Source organism: Thunnus maccoyii, chromosome 18 (assembly GCF_910596095.1).
Source record: "Thunnus maccoyii chromosome 18, fThuMac1.1, whole genome shotgun sequence".
Classification (NCBI taxonomy): Eukaryota; Metazoa; Chordata; class Actinopteri; order Scombriformes; family Scombridae; genus Thunnus; species Thunnus maccoyii.
The window spans coordinates 22,137,530-22,164,476 of NC_056550.1; the positions used below are offsets into that span (position 1 = coordinate 22,137,530).

At 42.8% G+C, this 26,947-nt stretch overlaps 1 protein-coding gene across 1 annotated transcript; it reads left to right on the plus strand.

The window, feature by feature from the left end:
* On the plus strand, positions 1-26,813 carry vat1 (vesicle amine transport 1). Its single transcript, XM_042392991.1, has 6 exons — positions 1-739; positions 6,875-7,082; positions 18,214-18,384; positions 19,659-19,748; positions 21,469-21,710; positions 26,477-26,813. Exons 1-6 carry the CDS (start codon positions 320-322, stop codon positions 26,747-26,749), a joined length of 1,404 nt encoding a protein of 467 aa, XP_042248925.1. The 5' UTR covers positions 1-319; the 3' UTR covers positions 26,750-26,813.
* The last annotated feature ends 134 nt before the right edge of the window (positions 26,814-26,947 follow it).

Consider the following 26,947-nt stretch of genomic DNA (forward strand, 5'->3'; position numbering starts at 1 on the left):
GCTAAACCCACCCAATCACACGCAGGAATCCTGGGTTTCATCAGCTCTCCGTGTTTTCCAGCCTGCCTCTGTCTCGTCCCACTCGCACTCTCTGTCAGAGCGCGGCGTTGACAGCCACTGGCCACTAATCAGCCCACTTTGTCGGGGTTTGTGTGCATGCAAGACTGCTGAAAAAGAAGCTCTGAATCTCACATTTTCTCTTCTTTGCCAGGCACTTGCAGCAAAACAAAGAAGCCCGTCCACGGCACTAAAAGCACAAGAAGTGAAAAGCCTTCTAAGTCATTTTCATCACTGTCTCACAGCCAACGCTCCCTGCACAATGTCTGGAGAGGACGCACCTGCCCAGCAGCAAAACGCCGTGGACCAGAAGCAGGAGACCAAACCCAACGAGGAACCCAAAACCGAGACTGAGCCCGCACCCGCCTCAGGCGCCGCCGAGGCAGCGGCTACCCCCGCGGCGACCACCGAAAAGGTCCCCGAAGAGGAGGCGTTCACCTACCGCGCACTGGTGCTCACCGGCTACGGGGGCTATGATAAAGTCAAGCTGCAGGTGAAGAAGGGCAAGCCGGCGCTCAAGGCTGGCGAGATCATGGTGCGGGTCAAGGCTTGCGGGCTGAACTTCGCCGACTTGATGGCCCGGCAGGGGCTGTACGACCGGCTGCCGTCCCCGCCGGTCACCCCCGGGATGGAGTGCTCCGGGGTGGTGGAGGCTGTAGGAGAAGAAGTGACAGACAGAAAAGTAAGCACACATGCTTCTCAGCTTTCTCTTACCAATTGAAGTCTCATTTTAAGTGTGTGCTTTATTGTTTAAGTGATGAATATATATGTCTCGCTTCATTTTGGAGCCGAACAGCTACATCTGGACATGGGCGTGTCACGCTTGCTCGCTGCTCTGTGTGGTAGTGCTTTACATTGTATTTAACAGTTTCACGGTTTAATGAATTACATGCCTCTAAGCTATCAGAAGATAATTAACTCGATAATAATAATGACAAAAACCCCTATAGTTTATGTTTGATCTGTAATGTGTGTTCATCCATTAATTCACTGGTGCGTAGAAAGGAGACAGCACTTGTTGTCCCAAAGTGCAAAGAAGCCCGTTTGTGTGTTCATGTGGTATTTTATGTATGTAGAAGAAAACTAAAGTGTGTAAAGTGCACGAGTTGAGTACAATGAGAGCAGCAGCAGGCGTCGCCCCTCATGTCTCCCCCTGGTTTTCAAATTGCGTTGCCTTTGCGCAACTTCAAGCGAGCAAGTGCGCGACACAGTAGCTGCTGGGGTGGAGATGGATTCACTGTTCATGTGTTTTGTAAGGCTTAAGTCTGAATAAACACGTGCAAATCCGTGGGATGCTTTCCAGCCTGGCTGCACCTACGCTTTACTTCACTGCGCTTCGATGTGCGCCAAGGCGCGGAGAGCTGCGTAAAGCCACCCAGAGAGATCGACGACAAGACCGGAAATGAGACTGTCGTTCCTTCAAAATTATAGCTTTATAAATTCACCTGAGAGTTTCTTTTGTCCTTATTTTTTACCGAGACAAAAGAAGTTAAGAATATATGAAAACATACAAAACATGCACAGTATAGATAATAGATACAAATTAAATGTGGAATTATGAGGATGGCAAAATTATGAATTATAACATGGCCTATAGATGTGCACAATACTGCCATATATAAATCATAAGGTGAACACAGTCTGCTTATATCTCTGATTGCAACTATAAAAATAACGTCTTTTGTATGAAAAACCATAAAACGACACTTCTGTTCCAACACTTAACTCTCAAAAAATGTTTATTAATGAGGCACTTTATTTTGGAGGCTATAGGAAGATGCAGTGCACAGTCATTAATATGGCTGACTTGACACCGGTGGCGGAGACCGGAGTCACCGACGCCTTTTGTTACCGGGAGCGGTGGCGCACAGACTAGGGCGAGGCGCGACGCAACAGACAGCGTGGTGTGAGAAATGGGATCACTCGCCCTCTTTGTCACCAGATCGCGTATCGCCTCTGCTGTGTTCACAAAATAATACTCACAGCCATCAACATGTCAGAATTAAAGTTCAAGCCCGCGCTCTCTCAGACAAAGAAGCCAAGTCAATTTAACAATCATAATGCCCCCCCAAAAAAGCACTTATAGAGTTTTCTTTGATATTCAACCAATAGAAGTGATATGATCGAGAGAGAGTTATGTCGCTTTCTTACATAGCATGATGAGTCACAGGCCTATACGTCTGTCTCCTGGCTGCATGGCATCACCACGGTAACGCCTTTGTAAGGCAATTAAACTACAAAGCCAAAATGTTACACACCGGCCAGTGATGAGTCACTGCTGTTTGTTGTAAGAGCACTACATTTTCTCACATCAGCCAGTTAATATCTCTGGATAACACCATGCTAATCACATGCGTGGTGCAAGTGCAGAATCAGTGCATCTGGATGGGAGTGGCACATGTGTCTGTCAAGTGTGAATCCATATGGATGGGTGCATCTATTCAGACTAATAGGAATATGATTGGTGATGGGTCAGCCAACAGCAGCCAGACATGATACAGGGGCACGAGCCTTATGCTTATAAAATACTTTATAGCTTCTTTCCACACTGTCAGTAATGTAAATTGGATTTAAAGGTCAGACACTACACGCGCACACACATGCGCAAACACACTTGTCATCAAGACCTCGCGCTCCCACGTCCCCCCCCCCCCCCCCAGCCCTTATAGAATTAAGAGCCAATCTTCCTAATGGATGGAGATCTCTGAGATCTTTTGGCAGCTAACTCAGAGGGAATGTGCTGACCCTGATGGCACAGAATTTTTTGGGTGGCTCATCACTCACTGCAGTTCTATCTGTCTGCCTATCTTTCTCTGTTGCACCCCTCTCTCCACACACACACACACACACACACACACACACACACACACACACACACACACACACACACACACACACACACACACATACACACAGGCATATATGCACACAAAGACTACAGTAATGGGTGTGTCTGATGTGTGTTTTCTACACATAGAGCGTGGGCACAACCATGAACACATTCATGGCATTTAATTAGATAATGCAACATAAACATCAGTGGCTGAGTAAAGTGTGATTGATTTTTATTTAATGTTTTCCGACATTTCAATCGAGTGTTGAATTTCATGTTCTACAATGTAAGTGCCTGCTGCTTTCCCACACAGATATGAGAAGGACATTTTAGAACTTTGGCTTCTTTTATTTAATGAGAAAAACATGTTTTTATTGAATAATGTTGTTTAGGGACTGAAATCAGGTATTGAATTGGCACAAGTATTGAAAAATGTCCAGGTATAAGTGTGGTTAAACTTTTACATTTTCAAAGTTGATAAATGCTGCACTTGCACCATTGTTGTCCCCCCCCCCCCCCCCCCCCTGATCTCCTGCCCCCCTGTTCATTGTTTTGATACTTGCTGGCTCTAATGTCTTTATATGTACTGTATTCATTATCCTCCGCATGCCGCATATTGTATTTCCATAACCGCTGCATCCCCTTGAAGAGACAATAAAAGCAGAGTGAAGTCATACTACAGTGCCCTCACCCGAAATGACCTAAGAAGGAGTGCAGGGGAAAGTGTAACAGTGAGTAAGCGAGGGAAGAGGGGAAATATCACACTCATCCCCTGACACCAAGAATCAGCACTTTTGTCTCCAGACCTGCTTTAAAAAAAAAAAAAAAAAAAAATTCTTCATGCTCTCCCTCGGTGAGTTTTGGTAGGATCTGACCCATATGTTCTCAATTACCTCCCTCTGGCCCACATTGTCAGTCTGGTATTTCCTCCATCCCTCCTTCCCTCCCTCTATCTATCTCTCCTTCTTTTGTGTAATCTCTTGATTCTTCCTCCATTGATCGAATCCTGACACTCAGTGAATCACGTCTCTCCTTCTTTTATACTAATTTATCTTTCAGGGCTTCTATCTCTTCCTCCCTGTCCCGCTCTTCCATCCTTTTTGTCCTTTTTTCGTCATGCTCGCAAAATTTAGTGTTTATATTTTTCATGGCCTGTTGACAGTTGGCCGCGAGCTGCTGATGAATTAAAAGAATATCAGATGTCTCTGTTTTGTTAGTTGTTTTGGGTTTTTTTTTCCCCTCGAGTCTGTCTTGTGTGGGTTTTCCTTGATAAATCCTCAACATTTCTGAGATTGAAAGTGTAGAGTTGCACCGAGGCCGCTCATATTAATCAAGCTGAAAAAACATGATGAAGAATATCTTAGATGGTGATTTGCATAATCAGAGGTGCAGTCAAGTGCAAAAAGCAGCATGTAGGCTCTCTCAAGACAGATCTTGCTGTATGTAAGCAGGGTGTGGCCTTTATCGTAACATCACCGAAACTGTGGTATAGCACAATAACACGTACAGTAACACTGGGGAGATATCATGTTTCCTATTAATTGCATTTACAGCAGATATGCGAGATGAGTGGGTGTTACATTTAACCTTCATCTTTTTGTCTCAACCTGACTCAGGAACACTGTATGAGAAATTTCATTCCTCCTTTTTCTTTTTTTTTTTACCCCTGATAATTTTTTGCTGAGATCATCAAAGCTGCAAGCTACGAAGCAGCTGACTTGGAGGCCCGCATACCCCAAAATTGAATCACCATCTGATTAAGTCCATTCATATACAGTTAACTGGAAGTTTCTTTGTTCAGCGCCCCCGCACTGCTGACCCCGACTGTGACTACATTTGATGCAGTGGCATGAAGGCTGAGAAAAGGAAATTCAAGAAGCGCCTGTTTATATGTGTGTGTGTGTGTGTGTGTGTTTGTTTGTCACACTGTGAAGATGTTGTAACAGAAGTGTCACAAGGCTCGCTCGCTCGGCCTTGAGTGTTCCTACCCAGCTTCTGTGTGACTGACAGTAACTCACATGCTTTATGTGGGCACAGAAGAATAGCTGCAGATGCGCTCAAAAGCAATGTATGAGTCATGTTTGTGTTTCCTGTAAAAGGCCTGAACTCCTCCATCTATCGATTCGTGCAACACTGTACCCCCAATTAAACAAGCAAAGCTGATGAGTTTGAAGACTATAAGAGTTAAAAAAAAAAAATTTAAAAAGTAGGGGGGGCAGGGTGGAGATTGGAGAAAGCGAGTCAGCATGAATAACAAAGGAAAGGAAGAAGAAGTAGCCCACGGTGGAAAAGTGAAAGTATAGTTTGAAAATACACCAAATGACTCAGCCTCAGACAGAAAGATGCGGGTATGAAAAGAGAAAGAGAGAGGGAGATCTCTCTAATTGGAGTGGATAGACAGCGAGGCGCATGGCTCCCTCCAGACCATTAGAGAGGCCCGGGTGGAGAGGGTTTGTTCCCAGGAGGAGAGAGCTTGTCTTATGCTCAGCCATGGGGAAGAATCTGGCAGGGACTCTGATGAGTGGAGAGAAGCCAGGGGAGAAGATGGGCCCCATTGTCCTGTCTCGCTGATGAGGAAGAGGGGATACAGGACATTTCTCACAAGGGAAAAGAGAAAGAGGATGGCGGTCAGATGAGGTATAGACAGAAAGAGACAGTCGAGGATGAAGAAATAGGGATGAAAGAGAGGGTGTCGAAGAAGGCGGCGAGACCAAGACGCAGACAGGATGAGACGAGGAGGGGGGGGGGGAGGAGGACTGGAGAAGGGGAAGGAAGACGTTCTAAAGTTGTAAGCGGAAAAGGAGTCAGGAAGTGAAACAGAAAGAAGGGAAGAGAAAAAGTGAGGGGAATGGAAACGGGGTGGGAGGGAGAGCTGTGTCGAGAGGGGTGGATAAGGGGGAGGAAGAAAACAGGAAGAGAGTTATAATGCTGCAGTCGTCTCTGTTTCCTGTGTCCCTCGAGTGGGCTCCCCTGATTTGGTGGTGGGATGCTGGGCGGGGGGGCGGGGGTGGGTTTACATCGAGGGTCTTCCTTCTGGAAAGAGACAGTTGTGAATCGGAGGATCCTGCTTTGATAAGGATAGGTTGGGAGGACAAAAAGATGGTGATGAAGCTCGTTAAATGCCTAAAATCTTAAACATTTTATTTATCATATACTACATGTACTGTAACAAAAGACAAAAAACAAGTCAAAAAACAAACTACAGCTTTATTTGTCCGCATGCAAACAGCTAATCACTGCAAGCCACTGGCATTACAAATCAGGAAACAATTAATATACTTTGCATTCCCAAAGCTCCTTCCCTGTTTAGCAATAAAATGATCCGCTTCCTTTTCCGTCCTGATTCCGTTCTTGCTTCGTTATATTATTTACCTCCATCAGTTACTACTTTTACCCTGCTGTGGTTTGGCGTTCTCCTTGTTTGCTCGCGCTCTCTCTTTGCAGAGCAAACTCTTGGAGGCTTGGCGGCCGAGGTGGCTACATGTTTGCATGTCTGCCGTTGTTGTGAGCAGAGCAATAAACCACGCTCTTACCATGCCTGCTACACGGCTCACATCATTCCCGCTGAGCCAAGAGCCTGTGAGGCTGCAGATAGCATGACGTACCAGATCACCTCAGGGTCTAGCAGTGGATTGCCAGTGGATCCTGTTGACGCTCAAAAACCTGATTCATCAGTTAAAATATTGTAGAATTGAGCTTTAGTATTAATGAAGTAGTTTGTGGTATTGGCCTGAAAGCTCTTTCTCCCTAAAATAAATAGTTTTAGAGAGCAACATTTTAGCTTTGGCTGTTAGTAATATTTCCAGATTTCGTTAAATGTCATCCTCGTAAATCTCAACTGTTTTTTAGAAGAGGAAATCTGAAACAGCTCCATATCTCACCACTTTTCCAGTGAATTTGAGGCATAATCTTGATGTGTACAGATTGAGAGTCCTTTGCTTTACCCTCCTCTTAACCCGTGTCTTCCTTTGCTTTCTGTTCCAGGTCGGTGATAAGGTGATGGTGCTCAACCGCTTTGGGCTGTGGCAGGAGGTGGCGGTGGTACCGGCAGCCCACACCTTCCTCATCCCAGATGGCATGAGCTTTGAGGAGGCAGCAGCCCTCCCTGTCAACTACATCACCGCCTACATGATGCTGTTTGACTTCGGCAACCTGCGGCCCAACCAGAGTGTCCTCGTCCACGCTGCTGCAGGTACAAAGCTAGGAAAGAATAACGTAGATACATGCGCATGGGGCACACATAAACTGCCTAGGGCCCGCGTTATTTTCAAATGATGGTTGAATTCATTATAAATGAATTAATAATTCATCCACAAACTAGAATAAACCTGATGTAATGTAGCTGTGAATAACTGTCAGTGACTCAAAGATTCTCTATGACTTTATGTTGTAACTGGTAACCACATTTAATCAGTTTCATCTCAGTACTTGTCAGCCCAACGATTGTTAACAACCACACAAATGAATACAGTGTTATACCACCAGCCTGAAAAATGCTCTGCTATAATTTTGAAATCCTCTGAAGTTTCAGCAAAAAAAACTGAATTATGGCATTGAATGTTTACAGTACCAGACTTCTTCCTTTTCTGTACCTCCTGTTTATGTATTTCTTTATGAATTATGGCCGTTGGAGAAGGTCCCACTGTTCAATTGTATGACACATTACTCATACAAATGAGCGTTTTGCACTGGGCTAATACTGGAGCACCTGCCACCTGGACTGTGAGGTCAAAGTTTAGAATGAGTGGGTGGGAGAAGGATGGGGATTGAGGGAGTAAAAGCACCTGTTTTGGGGTGTAATGCACAGAGCCTGAGAGCATTTGATTTTTGCTGTGTTTACATAATCAGGCCAGCTGGAGAGAATGCAAGTGCATTAGCCAAAAGAAATTGTTCTCTCCCTCTTTTCTCTCTTACTATATCTGCATAGCTCTCACTATTCCTGTCATTCCCACTTTTTCTGTGCAGAGGGAGTCAGGAAAGGGATTCCACAGCATTCGGGACAGTACGTGGCTGTATGGTAGATGGCTAAGAGAAGTGAGCCCACAATGAAACCTGAGCATGTTTTTCTCTCTGCGAGACAAAAAAAAAAGAGCTCTGGGGAGACTGCCCGCCCAGGTGGATGTATCCCTTGGCATTAACACAATGACAGAGGAAATGAATGAATCTGTAAGATTATTGTTAAACTGTGTAGCTTCCCCCAGGGCTGAATGGCAGCAAACAGGCTCATAGTTGTGGGATTGGTGGTCTACAGAGGAATCCCAAGTGTTTTCATCCAGCTGATGTCACTCATGCCTGTGAAACACATACTGCCAGAGGTTTTCTGTGCAGTTTGCTATAGGAGGAATGCAGTGGAAGTGCAGCGTTAGACACTTTTCCCCGCTGGTTTCGTCGAGGCGGCGTCTCTGGTTTCTCAGGGCAGGCTGCCAGTCTCGACTCGCCAGCTGTCCGGACATCAGTATTGTAAAAGCACATTACTGAAGCTACAACAAAAACATTTGCTTAACAGTCTGCTTCACTGCGCTCTGTCATTCTTTGCATGTGTAAATCATAACCATACTGTATGCTTCACACTGCTCTATTGTGAATTTTAAAGCATTGTTGTTATATGTTTTGTTGTAGCAGTGCATATGATAGTAGTACCTTTTGTGAAAGAGGTGTTAACCAGTCTGTGAGATGTACACACCCTTCTTCTTAACACCATCTCCCTTCGCTGTGGAGCTGCATGGCTCACGTGGTGCTGGAAGCTGCGTTTCAGCGGGGGGTCCTACCCCTGTGCCTGTCAAAAATTGTTCCTGATGTTCTCTGATTAGAGGGATCAAAGATATCTGCTGTGACAGGGCCTGAGAGAGAGAGAAACAGAGAGATTGTGATTGTGTGTGTGTCTGTGCCTTCTGTTGTCTTCTCAAATCTGATATTTTTTTATTATTATGAAGGGAATTGCAGCCAGGCTTTCGGATTACTTACTTAATGTATCCAACTACTGGAACTAGTCATTTTAGCAATATTGTAATCAGTAATTATTAGTTGATCTATTAGTCATTTCATCTATTTAATTTTCATCATTTTAATAATCAGTTAATCGATCAATCAGCTTCTAAAATGGGAAGATTGGCTGCTCTTCTATGTTTTGTATGTTTATAAATTGAATATCTAGGTTTTGTAAGCAATTTAAAAATGTCATCTCGGGCACTGGGAAATTGTAAAACAGATTTTTCACTTTTTTTCTGACATTTTAAAGACCAAACCATAAAAATAAAAATAACCGACAGATTAATTGATACTAAAAATAAGCATTAGTTGCAGCCCTGCAGTAGTGTAATCTAAGGGCGTGGTTCCTCTTTTTGCTTCATTTTAAGCATTCCCCACTTAAAATGAAGCTGTTTACCTGCAACCCTTCGATGCAGTGCATCTCTGGTGTGTCTGAGTTGTGAGCAGATCAGAATATGATAATTTTTTAGAGATCTGAGAGGCAAAAACTTTCTGGTATGTCAAAAGAAAAAAGATATCTATTTGTGCTGTATAAATATGTTTTTTCTTCTTTCCAATCCCATTAATCATCTTGTGACTCCTCAGAGTTATCTTGCGACCCTTGGGGGGGGATCCTGATCCCCTAGTTTAAATTCACTGGTCTAAGGCATCATCCAACCTCAGTAATGATTAGATGATTAGATGCAGTTACTTTCAGATGTCACTTATTTGTGGTCATGCGTCTCATGAAGATGTGGATACCACCACTCTTGCCACCATTTAAATTTCCTTGTTTCCCTTTAAAAGTTTTCCAAGATCTTTTTCACTAGTATTTAAAGTCAAAATAAATTCTAAGTATCACATTTATGCAGTGTGTGCTTTGTATTTTGATTATGAAACAGCAATTAACAAGTACTCTGTTACTACTCAAGCCTGCCCACAGCCTCAGTGAACTCCCCATTTAACCACACGTTTTATTAAGTGTGTGGTTAAATGGCTTCACGTCATCAGACTCTCACAAGACATTGCAACCGATGATTGCGTATGATCGTACATCCACAGAAACAGCAGTGAGCTTATGTATCAGACATGCCTGCACAACACTGCATTCCTCCTAGATCAGTTTATGTTGTGCAAAGATAAAATAGTGAGCTTTTTGCATGAGATTAACCGGGCCTATTTGCACAGATGAGAAGCAGCGGTGGTACAAAAGACAGTTTTTCACCAGGATACAGCGAGGCATAATTTACACCTGTGTGATTTTTATTGGAAGCTCATAGATCAACCACTTTGTTTTATCACAGCAACCATAGACTGTGTTTGAGGAGCCATTTTTCTTCTTCTACTGTCGTCAATCCTTTCATCAGCACATCTTTCCCATAAACGCTTGAAGGGTTCATCTTCAGTTGACCTGTCTCATGGTTGTCCTGTTTATTCTCATAATAAGGGTGTAATCCACTGAATTTAATCACTTTAAGAAAACAATCAGCCCCCTTTCAATTAGTTTTAGATTACTCTGCCTCCAAATCCCCTGGAACATGCAGTTAAATAGATACATTTTCAATCAGTCATTGATTAGAAAATGTAATAATATTCTTATAATATCAGCAGCTGCAACAGGTACTGAAATTTCTGTCAATATGTGCAGAGTTGTACCTAATCTTGTGTCCTTGTCATGAATAAATAGTGCTGTAACGTTTTTTTCTCTCGATGTGATAAAACAGAAACAGAGAGTCGAGTCAATTTGTTGCCAAAAATCACAAGTGTGACTCAGAGGGATTAACAATCTGAACAACACAGACACTTTCTGTCCTTAGACCCTCAATTTAGGTAACAAGAAACTTCACAAAAACATATTGAACATGTTAAAAAAGGGCGCAAACTCAGTAGGAGATCCAGTTTCCATGACCAACAGTTGGTAGAGTAGCTGTAATACAACAATATTGAGAAATAGACTAACAATATAATGTATTACAACACACAGTAAATATTTAGAGTTTCAGGAAAAGTGTAAATCTGTAGAAAGTACAATATAACTTTTCCAGCTGTTCTCAAATATTTCTGTAGCAAAAAACCTGTAGAACCTGTTGCCTTTAAAGAAGGATGATGGGTATCCGTCCTCTGGGCTCTTGCATCTCCACCATGTTTACAAGTAATGTCACAAAAACTCATCAGGAGCTCAGCCTAAAAAACACAATTTCCTTAAAAGTGTGATGACCTTTACCCGTCAAGATCAGATGATCAGTGCAAAAAGTCTGACTGGTGCTGTGACTCCATCAGTCAGTCATGCATGTCTGTGTGTGTGTGTCTGTGTGTGTGTGTGTAAGTAAACTCTGGTGAATAGTCCTCAGCTGCCTCTCTCGTGGGTCCGCTCCTGTCCTCTATCTACTAAACAATAGCTTGTTGTATTTCCTCCCATCGTGCCTCTCTTCTCCAGCGCACCGCACATCTGCATCCTCCGTTCTCCTCCTCCCCCTCCGGCCCTCCGTAACCTCCGCTCCCTCTGCATGACCTCGCCATATCCGTGCTCGATTCCTTGTCATCGGGGAACGTGCGCACGTTTCCCCTTTTGTTTTCCCCAGAGGGCTTGGGCGGGGGGATTTTAGCGACATTTAGATGTATCTCGTGGGGCTTCCACTGTGCCCGGCCAACAGCCTTTCCTCTGACCTCTCCCTGAACTGGTCCTAATGTTTATGAACCATGGCCAGCCACCCCGCTACCACACCCACACTGCACATTCCTGCATACATTTGGGGTTCTTCTGCTTCCAACGATGACGTCCACCTCTGTTTTATTTATGAGCTCTCGAGTGACTGCGGGCCAATGTCAAGTGTCACGCATTTTGTTGCAGATGCAGAATGCGTAATATGAATTAATTGGTGATGCAGGTGCCTGTGTCATCTATTTATCTGATGATTATGCTTCAGGGTCTCAATCACCTCCTCTTGCATGTCAAGACTTTGTGACATTTTGACACCAACGCTGCCAAAATTTATGGTTTAATTCCAACCGGAGCTTCTCATACTATATAAAAACTTTCTCCCTAATAGCCCCTTAAGGTGCTTTTGGTCTACTAGATAGCATATGTTATCAATCACCAGTCATAAAGCTCCATAGAAGTGTGTTTAAGGTTCGTGCGTTAGATTCCACCCATCCTCGGTGCTTTTTAAGCAGACCGTTATTAAATCTTTTATTTTCCCAACCAGCCAATATGGTGGCTTCCACACTTTTGCAGCTGCTTCTTGGAGGAGTGTCCGTGTATCGGATAGAGTTACACCAGGTTACACTAAGGATTATCTGGAAATACTTGATGTGAGAGGCTGCCAGCTGCTGCAAATGAGCGCAACACAACCTTGAGAGTGATGGGTGACAGTAGTCCCAGTGGAGGGGTTAATCCCTGTTAATGGTAATATAGAGTTGAGCCGCAGGTTCTGGAATATTTTTTTTTTACCGTTGTACATCTCTTTTGAAAGCTTTCTTTTAATAATATTCCTCAAAATTGTAATGACAGACTCAGAAATCATGTTCATAATGGCTCTAAATACTGCAATCAAGGCAGTTTACAGTATGAATCAGAACTGTAGCAAATTCAGGACACTTGGTTTGTTGCAATTCGGAGCAAAACACCAGACAATAGATGCCAAATTGATCTAAAATTGATCCAGAACATACAGGTTAACTAAATTGATTATCAGGTTGGCTGAATGTAACTGCTGAATGTATCATCAGGTTTCTACAAAGCACAATCTTCAGCTTCAACTCACCATTACCAGTGTATAAAAGATGAATTTTAAAAACTCTGAAATGCTCCTTGGAAGTTAGTTGACCTCTCGCTTTCTTCTCTTGTGTCTCTAAGTTTTTAAAAAACCAGGTGTTTTCTTGCACAGTTGCTCATCTTTTGTTCAGATGATTCAACCAGCAGAAGTTCTTGCACATTTAAGCTTTGTAATTGCTCCAGCTGTCAATCATCTAACATTGTCTATGCAGAACATGAACACTTGAACAACTCTATTAGCCGAGTCTGACAGGGAAGGTGAATTTCTTGCTTTAAACGCCTCAGTACCACAATCTTAGAGAAGTGTATTGTTGTTCGAAGTGTTCTGTATATGCTTAAGGTAAGTGGAACAGGTGGCTGGATCTGTTGGGGTTTGGTGAACGAGAGCTCCATCCTGATGTAGATCCTGATAACTGCTGTCAGACCTGCGGGCAAGAGGGCCGTAGGCGTATGAGTCCTCAGTGCACACCTGATTGCAGATGGAATTGAAAAATGAGAAGCAAAAATATTCTGGAAATAGAACGATTGCAAGAAACTATTTATTTCTTTCCTTATAAGCTATAAGGAAAGGAATAAAGTTTTTCTATTTCTATGTATCCTATTTCTCCCAGGACTCTTTCCAAGATTATTATAGTCATTCATTATTTACCAGACTTAGCTCATGTGTACTTACATCTTTTACTTTTATAGATCCATTGTTCCTGGGAGCCATGATACAAGTCTGTGCCTTGAAAATGGTTTCCTCTCTTCTCCTCTGTCTGTCTGCTCGGAAGGTCTTACCCTAGTTTAGAGAATGCTAATTCAGTCTGACCACTAAGCGGGAGTCTGGGCTGCGTGGTTGAACCGTCTCTGTGTTCCCCAGGCCTGGCATCGCCGGCGGCAGATCAGCTGCACTGATAGGAAAGGGAAACCAGGGCAACCTCCAACCTAACCCGCCAATCACATCGCTTGCTCGTGCACTCATCGCTGCAGCCGTTGACAAATGACCCCATCCACTCTCACCCTAACCACCACATATAGTGGCAGGTGTATGTGAAACTTGTGTCAAGACACCTGTGTTTGTGTGTGTGTGTGTGTGTGTGTATGTGTGTGTGTGTGTGTGTGGTACAGAATAACAGCATACTGTGAGTGTGCACAAGCTTGTGTTTCCTTTTGTAGCCAGGTTTAAGGCAGGAAAGAAAGTGGTGAATGTTAGAAATACATATGTTTTGTGTTTATTTATATATACAATGTGTATGTGTGTGTGTCTGTGTTTGTGGACGTGTTTGTGTTGGTTAGCAGTGTGACAATCCCTACTCAGGAAATCACAGGGGTCGCCTTCACACACCAGAAAAGGATGTTTTCTTAATTCACTCACCCAGTAACTAAAAATGGGCTTCCTCTACGCTGCACAGAGAGAAATTCGCCATCAGAGAGAGCACATTAAATCACTCTCCAAGCCCACAGTACACACTCACACACACACACATACACACACACAGTCATCCTAGAAAAACACCATTGTTACATAATGCAGAGTAATACCTCAAGAGTACATGTTCACAAACACCCAGCCACAAACTATCACTGTGACGGGACTCATATCTGAACTCGGTTATGTAGCTGCAGGACGTAGCAATGAAATGTTTGTTTATTTGGTCCAGTTTGTTGATGTTGTAACGAAGCCACGGGGAGTTTGGGAAAGGGAGATTCGAAAGTCCGTATTTGCATTTCATTCTTTGTCAGCCACTACTACCACGAGCTAATGATAGGTTAAGAAAGAGTCCTTGAGGAAATGTGGAGGAAAAATGCAGAAATCACACAGAGCTCCGAGACAAGGGAACAGTCATCTGACGGTAGCCGTCCCCTGACTGACACCTGAGCTCATAGTCTGGCTCATGATGTGAAATCATTTTTATTTACACAAGCAACACGAACTGTCTGTGAGAACGTAGCTTGAAAGCAAATTGCGAGACGGGATAAGCAGGACGAGGCAGAAGTGGTATCCATTCCATTACATTTTTTTTTTATAAATCTGAAAAACATTTCTGATGTCCCCACTCATCCCTGCTGTTGAGCTCTGGGTGTGGAGCAATAACAGTGGCCTTCAGTGTCAGTCTGGATTCCACAGTGTTTTGGAGAAAATTCCTCTTCGCTCCTAACAGTCATGTTATGGAAGCCAAGTGCAATTTGTGCCAAAATGCAAGTATGTAAGGATTCAGGGAAAGACAAAACCCTACTGTGTGTGGAGGGATTCGCCCGGGAGAGAAAAACAAAATAGATAGGTGGATGTTTTTTTTGACTTTTCCTACTTTCCAAATGTAAACAATTCAACTGAATCTCGAGGAGAACAAATGCAATTAGCAGCAAGAATTTGCTTAAGCTGCCATCTCTTCCCGAGCAACGGTTAAGTGTTTGTGGATGGTGTTAAATCACACTCTCTACTTACCCCATTTTCCAAGAGAGAAACTATAAATCAAGAAAACCAAGAAAGTAATGAAGATTAAAGCGCCGGGTGAATGAAAGGTTAATGTTTCAATCTCGGTGCATATTTGTGAAGATTAGCAGATACCACCAGCCATTCAGGACTTTTCAAGGCTGCAACCCCACTACTCTCTCCTTTCTAATCTCTATACATATGGATGTGTGTGTGTGTGTGTGTGTGTATTTCTGAAGTGAGGTGGTGTGTGGTAAGAGGTTCTTGGCACAGCGCGGGAGTCTTGTGATGTGAGATCAGGAGTTTGTTCTCAGTGGATTCGGGAGCAGGTACCTTCTTCCTTCCCTAGCCACAATTTCTTTTTTCGACTGGAAGTACATTTTTAAACAACCATATTTTTAAGAAACAAAGCTATCGGATTACATAAAAAGCATTTGTTTTGTTCTGTTGTCATCTAAGTGATGATTTAAGAAGTGATTGAGAAATGACTCTTTGTTTCTTTAAGTGAAAAAAACAAATGAATAAAAACAGATTTTTTTTTCAGAGGTTGTTTTCCCTTCGCTCGCTGACTTCATAAAGCAGAAACAGAAGGGGAATCGCTGTGTTTATGACAGCAGCATTAGTTAAATATTAATATGTGAGTGTCTGGCTGTAAGTAGGCAAGATTAATGGATGCATCATCCTTCCTCACACCTGTATCTCTAAGAGGGTTGCTACTATGTGGCAGAACCATTTAGTAAAAACAGCTCTTCAACCCTCACTCAGACAATGCATATTCAACATTTCTCACTTTTGTTTTTTCTATCTTACCTTCAACCCCACATTCACAGTTGCTCACGCGCTCGTGTTAGACCCATGTGTCAAAGGCAAACAGGCACACATTTGTTTGTATGTGTAAAAATATGTCTAGACATTTCTTATCACGTATAACTGCATAAAATAAATGTACTGCCCTTTCCAGTTCCTGAGCATTCACATATCTTGACACACACTCACAGGTGGCTGGCTATCTGAAATCCGGTGACCACTAAGAGGAAGATATGTTCTGTATGTCTGTCAAATAAAAAAACTTGTGATTGCCATCAAATGACTCTTATATGCCCAAAGGAAGAGCAGTCAATGAAACAAAATGGCTCCCTTTGCTCAGTCATTGCAGGCAATTTGGCCGAGGTTTCCTTGGCAACACAAACTTGGTTTCTCGCTGAGGACAAGGAGAGATGGTGCTGTTACAACGCAGCTGCAAACAACACTCACATCCAACAGCAACAGCCCCGATTTTGTTTTCCCATCAGTTATTCTCCCCCTTAGTGTCAGCAGGCGTGATTATAGTAATGCAGAGTGGTCTATTTACTCACACGCATTCAAGTGGATTCAAGCTCTAAGATGAGAGCCACAAATCAGAAATGATTTTTACTCTTCTTTATACTGAAATTGAGGCTGAAGAAGGGTTTGTATTCAAATATTTCTGGTGTGTTTTTTTGTTGTTTTTTTTTTCATCTAGGGATCCATTTTTGCAACAAAAGCACCCGGAAGGCTTTTAGAAATTGGAAATAAGAAGCTTTGAAATTAAACTTTTTTCATTCTCATGCTGAATGATTCCTGGTCAGGATCATTTGAATTGGCCTTAATCTTATCATTACATCTCAGTCCATTTTTTGGCCTGTGTTTGTGCTGTTTTTGAACTGATGAACGGATGAACTGTTTTTTGACTGGTTCGCTGGTTCAGAAGAATTTTTTATGCTGAGATGAAGGTGAATCAGTGTCATCTTAGGCACAATGTTCTCCATTTATATCTAAATATTACAGTCCAGTGATAGACAGAAGATACACATGGTCAGACATCTTAAAATAAATTAACTTGTCGAAATAATTGTAGCAATACTTCCAGTTGCATTGAGTTGTCACGAAATAGGCTGAAGAAGTAGCATTTGCGTACAACTTGTTGAACATTTCATAATTCCTGTGTGTGTGTGTGTGTGTGTTTGTGTGTGTGTGTTTGTGTGTTCTCAGTTTGTAAAGGAAGAAGACTTTAATTGACCTCATATGATAAAATCAGAAAAACACCAGATTAGAAAATATCTTCCTCTTTGGTTCCTGCATAGTCGCTCTCGTGCATGTGTGCCTGTCTTCCTGCCTTTCTGATTATGTTACAGGGTGTGTGCATGCAATATGCATAAATGTTTGGGTTTTAGTTGCGTATGAAAGCAAGTGAAACATAATTATATCATTCATTTAATCCAAACCTAACCAGCAGTCTGGCAGCTCAGCTATTCCATTAAGAATGGATGTTATTTAAATACACGTGTTACTTTGTGTTGCTTTATTCTCTGCTATCAGATAAGATATGCTCTTTATTTGGTCAGGCATGAATGACCTTTATGGATGCCTTTCAGTTCAAGTCCTCAAGTCAGCCTCCATTTCAAACAGGCCACTGCTTATCAGTAACCTATTACTCCTTGCTCTGCCTGCCTTAGCAAACATTGGCTGAGGCATTTGCCACAACTATGTACACTTTAGAATACAGTGAACACAAACATAGATATCCGTAACATCTACTGAACCACACAGAGACTCGCAGCACTTTGTTTTTTTAAAGTTATCATGGACAATGTAGCACATTTTGTTTTCAGCTGGCACAGTTATAAGGAACCGTGTTTATGTCACATGCGATAAAGTGTCATCCAGCTCTCCTTTCTGGATACTTCAGCTACATTTTATGTCCTGTGGAATTTTAGGAAGGTTGTCTTGGATAAGGAAATTAAAAAAAAAACATAGATGTGTCATTCGAGTTACAATGGCTACTTTCTCCAGAGTTGGATGTGTGTGTTTGTGCATCTGTGTGTGGGTGTCTATTCTCCCCAGGCCAGGCGGGGTAATGTGATTGTGTTTAATACGCTCTTTACATACCCCTGAGCAAAACACAGCCACGCTGTTATTGAATGACTTGTTCGGGACAATAAATAATGTAAATCTCATTTACCTGCCGTAGAAAATACATGCGGAATAGGAATTCCTGGGTGCTTTTAGTGACTGTTCCTTTCAGCTGAGTTTTATGTAGATCTTGCTGACTTGAATTTGAATCTTTGTCTCTGGACTTTGCATCAGTGTCCATCGGTTTTTCCACAAAACCTTGGCTATATATTAACCCTGTTCCTCTTCTACTAGGTGGTGTGGGCATTGCAGCCACTCAGCTGTGCAATACAGTGAAGGACGTGACCGTGTTTGGCACAGCGTCAGCCAGCAAGCATGAAACCATCAGCCAGGGTGGAGTCACACATCCTATTGACTATCGTACCAAGGACTATGTGGAGGAAGTCCGCAAGATCAGTCCAAAAGGTGAGAAACGTGGCCATCTGCACTGGAATACCTGCTCTAAATTGAGTGTTTTTATGTGAAATAAATGACCCAATGTATCAATAAACTCTAAGAACAGCGTTTACAGTGATATGCATGTTGTTCAGTGAGATTGTGGCAAAGAGTCAAGATCGATTTAGTCTCACTGGCACAAAGCAATACTGTGGGACTGCAGCCTTTTGTTGATGAGTGCTGAACAAACTGCAGACAGTGAGATGATACATTTTCATTCGCTTTGTTTTTTTTTTTCTTTCTTATGACACAATTTTCAGCAGATCTGGCTGCCATGTACACTAGACTGACAGCATGTAGGGAATTATTTCCTCTACCAAGCAAACTCATTTCACTAAGCAGTGACTGTTTGGATTTTCGCTGACATCAATAATGTGTCCTCAGAGTTTTATGTAGATGCGGCCCCGGGCTCGCTAAAAGGGGCACGAAACACGCCGCTTCTCAGCAAAATTAAACAATCGTCCAGTTCCCGATTCTTCTTTCGCCCTACTGCTGTGTTCATAGCAGGATGGAGAATGCTATTATGCTTGAGACTCATTTCATAGTCCCCTCTCCGACCCCCTTCTTTGTAGCACAGAGCGAGACAGACAGACATTACAGAGACAGATAGGAGGAGAGCGAAAACTGACACTTTAGACAGAATGTATCTAATTAGAAGCCTGGATCAATGTGCAGCCCGGCTTGCTACCTTTCCCTCTGTCTTTGGCTCTCTGTCAGTTCATCTGTGCTGTGGTCAAGGCAGAGTCCCGCTGTGAGCCTCCCACAATCAATAGAACCATAGTTTAACAGAGCAAGGAGGGGTAGCCCAATTTGAGGAGTCCCCTCTGGCACAAAGGAACATCATTAAGGCCGGGCCTATATAGCCAGACATTAATAAGCCACAGGGAAACCTTCATAGTTAGGTTGCCATATTCTACCGTCTGCTCAGAGGTTTGTTATTCTCTCCGCCTAGGAATGGAATGGACAATGACGAAGAGACATTTTATCTCTCTTGTCTTATCAGTGACAAGAATGAAAAAACATGTAACAAGGGAAAGGGGAAGGATTTCACCCCGCTCTCCTCCTCTCTTCTTCATGACATATGTATGTGTTCCTCCTCGTGTAAACATGGCACAACTTGGCTACATTCGCTACTCCTAGTGAACTCTGGCATGCAGAGGGGGCTGCTGAGGAGATTTGGCAGGCTGCTCTCTCTGAATTCACACCAATGATAACTGTCCCCTTTTCCTCTTTTCCTGCTCCAGGGCTGGATATAGTACTGGACCCTCTGGGTGGATCAGACACCCATAAGGCCTACAACCTGCTTAAGCCTATGGGCAAACTTATCACCTATGGTAAGTAGAAATAATATTCTTTGCATGAGTAATTGTTTTTACTTTCAGTTTCAACAACCACTGCGGTTTTGCACACAAAACAATCAGATTTAGATTTCAGATTTCGTTCACTTTTATGAGCCTTCACAAGCAAACTTTGTGTAACTAAGGTCAAAAAAATCTTCATGTCCACAAGCTGAATGTGTTTCTACAACCAAGCTTCTCCCAATGAAAACATTTTAAAGTTACCCCAATTTCTTATGTAATACCAGCCATGTGGTTTTTTAAGCTTGTTGGCAGCACAACACAGCATAGTAGGAAGCACAAAGATTACCTTATAAGACAACTTCACGGTGAGTTACCTGCACAAGATAGCAGCCATCGAATGAAATTTATATCTAAACTAACTTTTACTCCTACTGGAACTCAATAGCCACATATTATGATGATTAATAATCTCTTAACTCAGAATTTTTTACCGCAGACTTACAGCAATTTATGGCAAAATAACACAAATATTTGGAATCCTTTGGGAACAGCAGCTGCAATTTGTATCAGTCAATCGTGGATTGCAGTAATCACAAAAAATTCCCAGAGATCCTGGAATATAACTGAGCAATATTAAGAAGATTAAAACAGTACATAAAATATTTGTGGGTTTTCACACTTGCCGCAGAATAAAGCTGCTTCCCGGTGGGCAGTGCGACCTCTCTGTAGAGGTCCATGTCCTCAGTGTGCTGTGTGTCATCCGTGGGAAGGCCTTTACACTCGCTCTGTTGCGATGCCAATCTGGAACCAGCATGCATGCAACAGTGGGCGGGGTCGGCATCCATGGAGAACAGGGCCTTGCCTTTGCATGTTGCACAAAAACCCACCACCCAGCATGGTGCCCCCCACCCTCGCCCATTCACCCTCTCTCACCCTTACAAACCGTCCCCCAAACCCCACCCCACCCTCCCGGTCCCTCCGTGCCGGCTTCTCTTCCAGCTTATCAGAAGTATGCATGGCGGAACAATGGGCATTCTATCCACACGAAACCTGGAATGTGTCTGAATGTAGCAGGCTGGGTCCCTCTCTTCTCTCAGAGCATGCTTTGTGTCCCCTATTTCCCCCGGGAGAGAGAGAGAGACAGAGACAGGGAGAGGCATAGCCGGCACAGCAGGAGGGAATAGGAAGGGGATGTGGTGACAGTGAGAGCTTAGGTGCTAAAGAGGTTTTCAGGAAGGAAGGTGTAGGTGAGAGTGTGAGTGTACAGGCCAAGATAAATGGAGCATGAACTGCCACTGAAGAGAGGCAGCTTATTTGACATGTCACCAAATTATTAATCTTTTTATTATTTTATAACATGTCATAAAATGGTGAAAAATCAGCAGAGTCTAAGGTGATGTTTTTCCTTCATGAATACTATTAACATTAACATTGTTAATTATTTTTCTGTAGATTGACTTCAGCACTAAAAGAGATTTACTACAGAGACTAAATGATGATCAGATGAAGGCAAAGTGGGTAAAATCAGAGCAATAAAGATCAAGAAAGAAACGGGGAGTGTGGGCAGATCATTCGATAGAAAATGAACCAGACTTCTAAACAACACATAATCAGTAAATCAATTATACACAGGGGTTAAAAAATGTACTGGATACACAGAAATACCTGCACACATTGTCTACTGTCTTTCTCTTTCAGGAAGTAGAGATTGAGTTTCTTTCTGTTCTTTCTTTCATCCTCCTTTTTCTATCAGGTACAGCTAATATGCTGGCGGGCCAGAAGAAGAACCTGCTCGCTGTGGCCAGGAACTGGTACCACCAGTTCTCCATCCACACACTCAGCCTGATCCAGGGGAACAAGTCGGTGTGCGGCTTCCACCTGGGCTACCTGGACGGGGAGATGGAGCTCCTCAGCCAGGCCATGAACACCATCCTGGATCTCTACAATCAGGGCAAGATCAAGCCCCGCATCGACTCCACTTGGCACCTTGAGCAGGTGTGTATTTATCTGTTCACACCTGGAATTAAGGTGTGTCTCATATGAAGTTTATGTCTGGATGTATTACATTCTCTATTATGCCCATAAATAAAGTGAGAAGGACTAGTTTATTTGGCAGAAGTGGATGATTTAATTCACTGGATTAGCCAAAAAAGAGCAATTCTCATTTGTTAACTTATCTACATTTTCAATTGAATTTTGAGTAAATTACTATATCACAAAGTACATATACCATGACAGAATTTATCTTTATCATCTAGCCTTATATACAACTGACATTACATATAGTGTCTTGCCAGTTCTCACGCCACAGACATACCATTCGTATTTTTTCTAATAATCACCTGTAAACTGCTTATGTTTGGTGTGTTTCCATTTTAAAAGGCGTATATAAATGTATGTGGATTGCAGATACATTTATTAATGTGACTGAGGGCATTCCCCAGCACATCAGTTTGGATGACATGAGTTTGGAATGATTCATTGTGACATTTGTGCATCTACGTGTGGATTACATCAATTTTTACGCTATGTGTGCTTACAGTCCAGTCATCCAGAATGCATGTCAATGCCAGGTGGGTCTGTATGTGTGTGTGTATGTGTGTGTGTGAGTTTCGCACAAAGACATGCAGGAGCTGGGCGTGGCTCAGATTCAACAGGCGAAGTTTGTCCACAAGAAGGACTGTGTCTCTCTTACCATAACTCCATCAGCCAGACAGAGTCAGATTGTTGGTGACAAAAAATTAACACTGCTCGCAGATATGAATAGAGAGAGTGTGAGAAACACAGAGAGAAAGACGGAGTCGGAGGCTGACATCTTCTGTTGTCAAAGTCGAAGCCGGTCAGTATTTTGGCCTGTGTGGCCAGAGAGAGACACCCGCTGTCTTTCTCCGCCATCTGACGCTCTTTCTCTGCCCCTCCATCTGTCTTCTCTTTATATCAGACTCTTTCTCTCTGTCTTTAGGTTATTGACTCCCTCTCTGTCTCTCTGCCTTTCGCTGTATTCTCTCCTTCTCCCTCCTCACAGTGTATCTTTTTTGCTTTTTCTCTCTTGTTGCTATGGTGACATCCTTTAGTCAGTGTGTGCGTCTGTCTTAGGGAGGGGCCCTGATGTATGAGAAAGAGAGATGGAAGAAGCGTGGAAAAACAGAGGAGAGAACAGGGTACATCTCAGTCTGACTTGGAGCCATTTGGTGTGTAAAGTTGTATGTCTGCAAACACTGATACTGCTGCTTGTAGTAGACAAAAAGCTGCTGGGTAATAATTAATCAGATAGTTGATTGATTATTACGAGGGGAGTACAAATGCCACGCCCTGACCCCATCCATCACAGCCCTTCCCCCAATGTCACTCTCTGTTTTTGCTCCAATAATCAATAAAAATGCTGGGACAATATTGTTAAATTAGTATTGTTCCCCCCATGTGGTTATCTACATCTGCACCGATACCCATGAGGATGTCTACAAATAGCTACAAATAGCACACTCTAGTCCGAGATGCCTGGGAGCCAGAGAGGTTGACAGATCTAAAAGAGTTAAGGGTGGAAGTGGGAGGAGTCATTGAACGAGCTTCAGTCACTCTCACTGTGACTTTCATTCACATTGAAGATGATTCTTATAATTCCCAGATTCACCCCTCCCTCCTTTTCAGTTTCAACGAGGCGTGTTCCTCATCTGAAGGACACCAGTTGCTCCCTCTCTTCGTCCTCCCCCCTCCTCCTCCTCCCTTTCGAACTCCCACACTCCTCCTCTTTCCCATGTGTCTGAGTCGCCGGGGCCACGTTTCAGCCAGGCTTTACGTTGCTAGGAGATGGCCCTGTTGCCGTGGCATTGGTCGTTAGGTGGTCTGCCTGCCTCACACAAATAGGGGGATTGGAGGAAGGAGGGAGGGGGAAAGTGATGGAGACAGGAACAGACAGTGGACAGAGTGCGGTGGTCAAGAGAAGGGTGGGGCTGGTCTGGCTTGGATTCTCCCCTCATCGCTATGATTGTCAGTCAGTGGGACCAAGTTGGTCGATCCATTATTGGGTAGGGGTTTGGTTGATTGGCTGTCAGTGCAAGACTGCATGTCCCCAAAAGTAAGATGATTTGTTAAATCCAGCACCAGTTTTCATAAGGTGATGAATGTCAGATTAGCCACTTCTAAAGTTACCTCTGCTTTAATCCGATAAGTGCTGTACAAGTCTTCAAGCACGTTTAAAGGACTGATTCACATTTTTTCAAGTCCATCTTAAAGGGAACATATCATGCACATTTCCAGGTCTATATTTTTATTCTGGATCTCTACTTATTTTTATTATACTGGATCTTTATGCAGCCCCTCAGCTCAGCCTCTGTCTGAAACAAGCTGTTTTAGCTCCTGTCTCTTTAAGGCGCTCCCTTAAGATGAGCCCACTCTGTTCTGATTAGTTAGAGGCTACGTACACAAATAGTAGTAGGATTTGACCCCGAATCAGATCCAAAATATGTGAGTGAACAACCTTAGCAGCAAAGGCTTCAGAATGACAGCTGTTTGTGGGCATGCACGAATGATCTGACATCATCACAAGGAGGAAGTAGGGTTAACTTTGCAAACAAAACATTGAGAGCAGACTGAAGGTTCATGCATTCCACTGAAATCGCTCTTCTCAGAGTCTCCAATGACATAATGATGTCTTCTGATATGGACGAGTGCTCCATTTCGGTGCTGCTGGATCTTAGCGCAGTTTTTTGACACTGTGGATCACAGAAAAATGACCTGGACTGGTTCTCCTCCTATATCCTCCTTACATGTCTGAAACTGCTGCTCTTTCCTGTGGTGTGCCTCAAGGTTCCGTCTTGGGTCCTATTTTATTTGCTTTATATATGCTTTCCTTAGGTCATGTCAACAGCAAATTTAGAGATATATCCACAAGTGTCTGACTGCCATTAAGGACTGGATGTCTAACAACATTTTATAGCTTCATACAGACAAGACGGAGGTTCTTATCATAGCTTCAGACAGTGTAGCTCCCAAGGTTGCCTGCTTTCATATTATTGTATCATATCATCATATCATTGGACTATTGTAATTCCTTTTTTAGCTGTCACAGCAAGTCATCTCTGAACTGTCTACAAATGGACCAGAACGCTGCTGCGAGGCTGTTATTCAGGTCCAGCAGGATGACTCACATCACACCCATTTTATGTTTACATTGGCTTCCCATCAGGTTTAGGATTAATTTTAAGGTTCTTGTTTTCATTTATAGAGCCCTGCATGGACAGGCACCTGAGTACATCTGTGACCTTCTCCATCCCTATATCACCAGAAGGTCACTTAGGTCTTCTGACCAGAGCCTACTGGCTGTTCCTCGTTCTCGATTGAAAACAAAAGGTGATCGTACCTTTGAAGCAGAGGCTCCAACACAATGGAACTCTCTTCCTTTAGACATACAGTCTGTGGTTGCTGTAGAAGCTTTTAAAAAGCAACTGAACAACCACCTTTCCACATTGGCCTTTGTCTCACCTTCAGATGTCTAGTGATTGTTCTTTTGTGTGTTTCTCTTGGGATACCCTGTTGCCTGTGTTTTGTTTGTATGTTAACTTTATCTTGTAGCTTATGTTATTATTGTTTTTATGTTTTATGTTCTTATTTTAACTTTCATTCTTGTACTTTTATTCATCATCATCATAAGCCTTAGCTTCTGACCTGCAGGGAGCATTTCTACATATGTTCACTTTAAGTTTTGGACCTTTGACCATATTAAACATAGACATCTGACATGATGACAGTATAAAAATAATAGAAAATCACAAAAAAAACACAATATGTCCCGTTTAAAACAATACTAACATGCCCATATGTACATTGAAACTGTTTTTAGTTGCTGTAATTGTTCCTCCTATCCACAGTGGCCATGAAGAGATCTTTTTCTATTGTGATTGTATAGAGATGCAGGACGAAATGCACAATCCTCCACAGCCCTTCAATAACAACACTATCTGATAGCAGCAGTTCATCCCCATTCAAGAAGAGTGAATACAATGAACATTCATCATTTTATTAATCTTATTGGTGATCCCGACCAATGAAAGAAGAAATAAAACATCACAACTTCACTTTACACAGATTATGACATATGAATTACAGTTTGTCATTATTAAAGTGCAGCACCTACTAGAATTGACCAGCAGTCTTAGAACCAATATTACTCCCTATAATTCACTGAACAGGAAATCATTTTTCTTATCATTGTTGTTTGTTTTGTTTTTCGCACCTTTAGTTATCCTCAAACAAGTTTCTTTCTTCTTCATGTCTGTATTTCTTGCCTACGTACAATAGTATAACATTTCATTACATTTATATCTAATAAATTCTAATATTGGAAGTATCTGTTTGCAGTACAAGTTATTCCCCCCATTTATTTTCTTATTCTTCTGTTCCACATTTTTTTTCTTTGCTGTTTGCTGCTGCAACAATCTCATTTCCCCTCAAAGATTACTAAAGTCTCGTCTAAACAAATGTAATTTCTCACATACACCATATTAAAGTGATATTTGAGGATTGCAAGCCTGGGAAAATGTGTTTCCAGTATGTGGTATCGAAAAGGAAGATTAGAAGCACAGGATGCAAGGGGGCACGTATTTCTGTGTAAATGCGTTGGTGGAGGAGAAACTAGCTCAACTACCCTCAATGGATTTTTCTCAATGACAGGTGTATTTAAAATCCTTCCTTCACCTCCTTTCACCCTTTACTCTTTCTTCTTGCCTTATGTAATTGTTCCTCTTCTTCTGTCTCTTCTCCAGGTGGGCGATGCCATGAGAAAGATGCAGGAGAGGAACAACATTGGCAAAGTGGTCCTTACCACAGAGCCAATGCCCGAGGAGGAGAAGAAAGAAGAGCCCAAGAAGGAGGACAAGAAAGAGGACAAGAAGAAGGATGATAAGAAGAAGGATGACAAGAAGAAGGACGATGCCAAGAAGGAAGAGAAGAAGGATGACAAGAAGAAAGAGGAGCCCAAGAAGGAGGAGAAGAAGGAAGAGGAGAAGAAGGAAGAGGCCAAGAAGGAAGAGAAGTGAGAGGGAGGAACAGATAGTCAAGCAGACCAGCAGGGAGTTTGTGTCCTGGGAACAGGGGGTGTGGTGTGGGATGGGGTGGGGTGGGGGGAAGGATGGAGATGGATGGGGTGGAGGAGTGGGGGTGGGGGTGGGGGGGTAACCGAGGATGGGAAGATTACAAAACTATCACACCACTGTCGATCTTTCATTTCTTCCACT

Bases quoted from the DNA above. Each gene is read 5' to 3' on its own strand.
- vat1 (XM_042392991.1), top strand. From the start codon at position 320: ATGTCTGGAGAGGACGCACCTGCCCAGCAGCAAAACGCCGTGGACCAG. The intron at 7,083-18,213 runs GTACAAAGCTAG...CTCTTCTACTAG, and splicing joins CCTCGTCCACGCTGCTGCAG to GTGGTGTGGGCATTGCAGCC. The intron at 18,385-19,658 runs GTGAGAAACGTG...TTCCTGCTCCAG, and splicing joins CCGCAAGATCAGTCCAAAAG to GGCTGGATATAGTACTGGAC.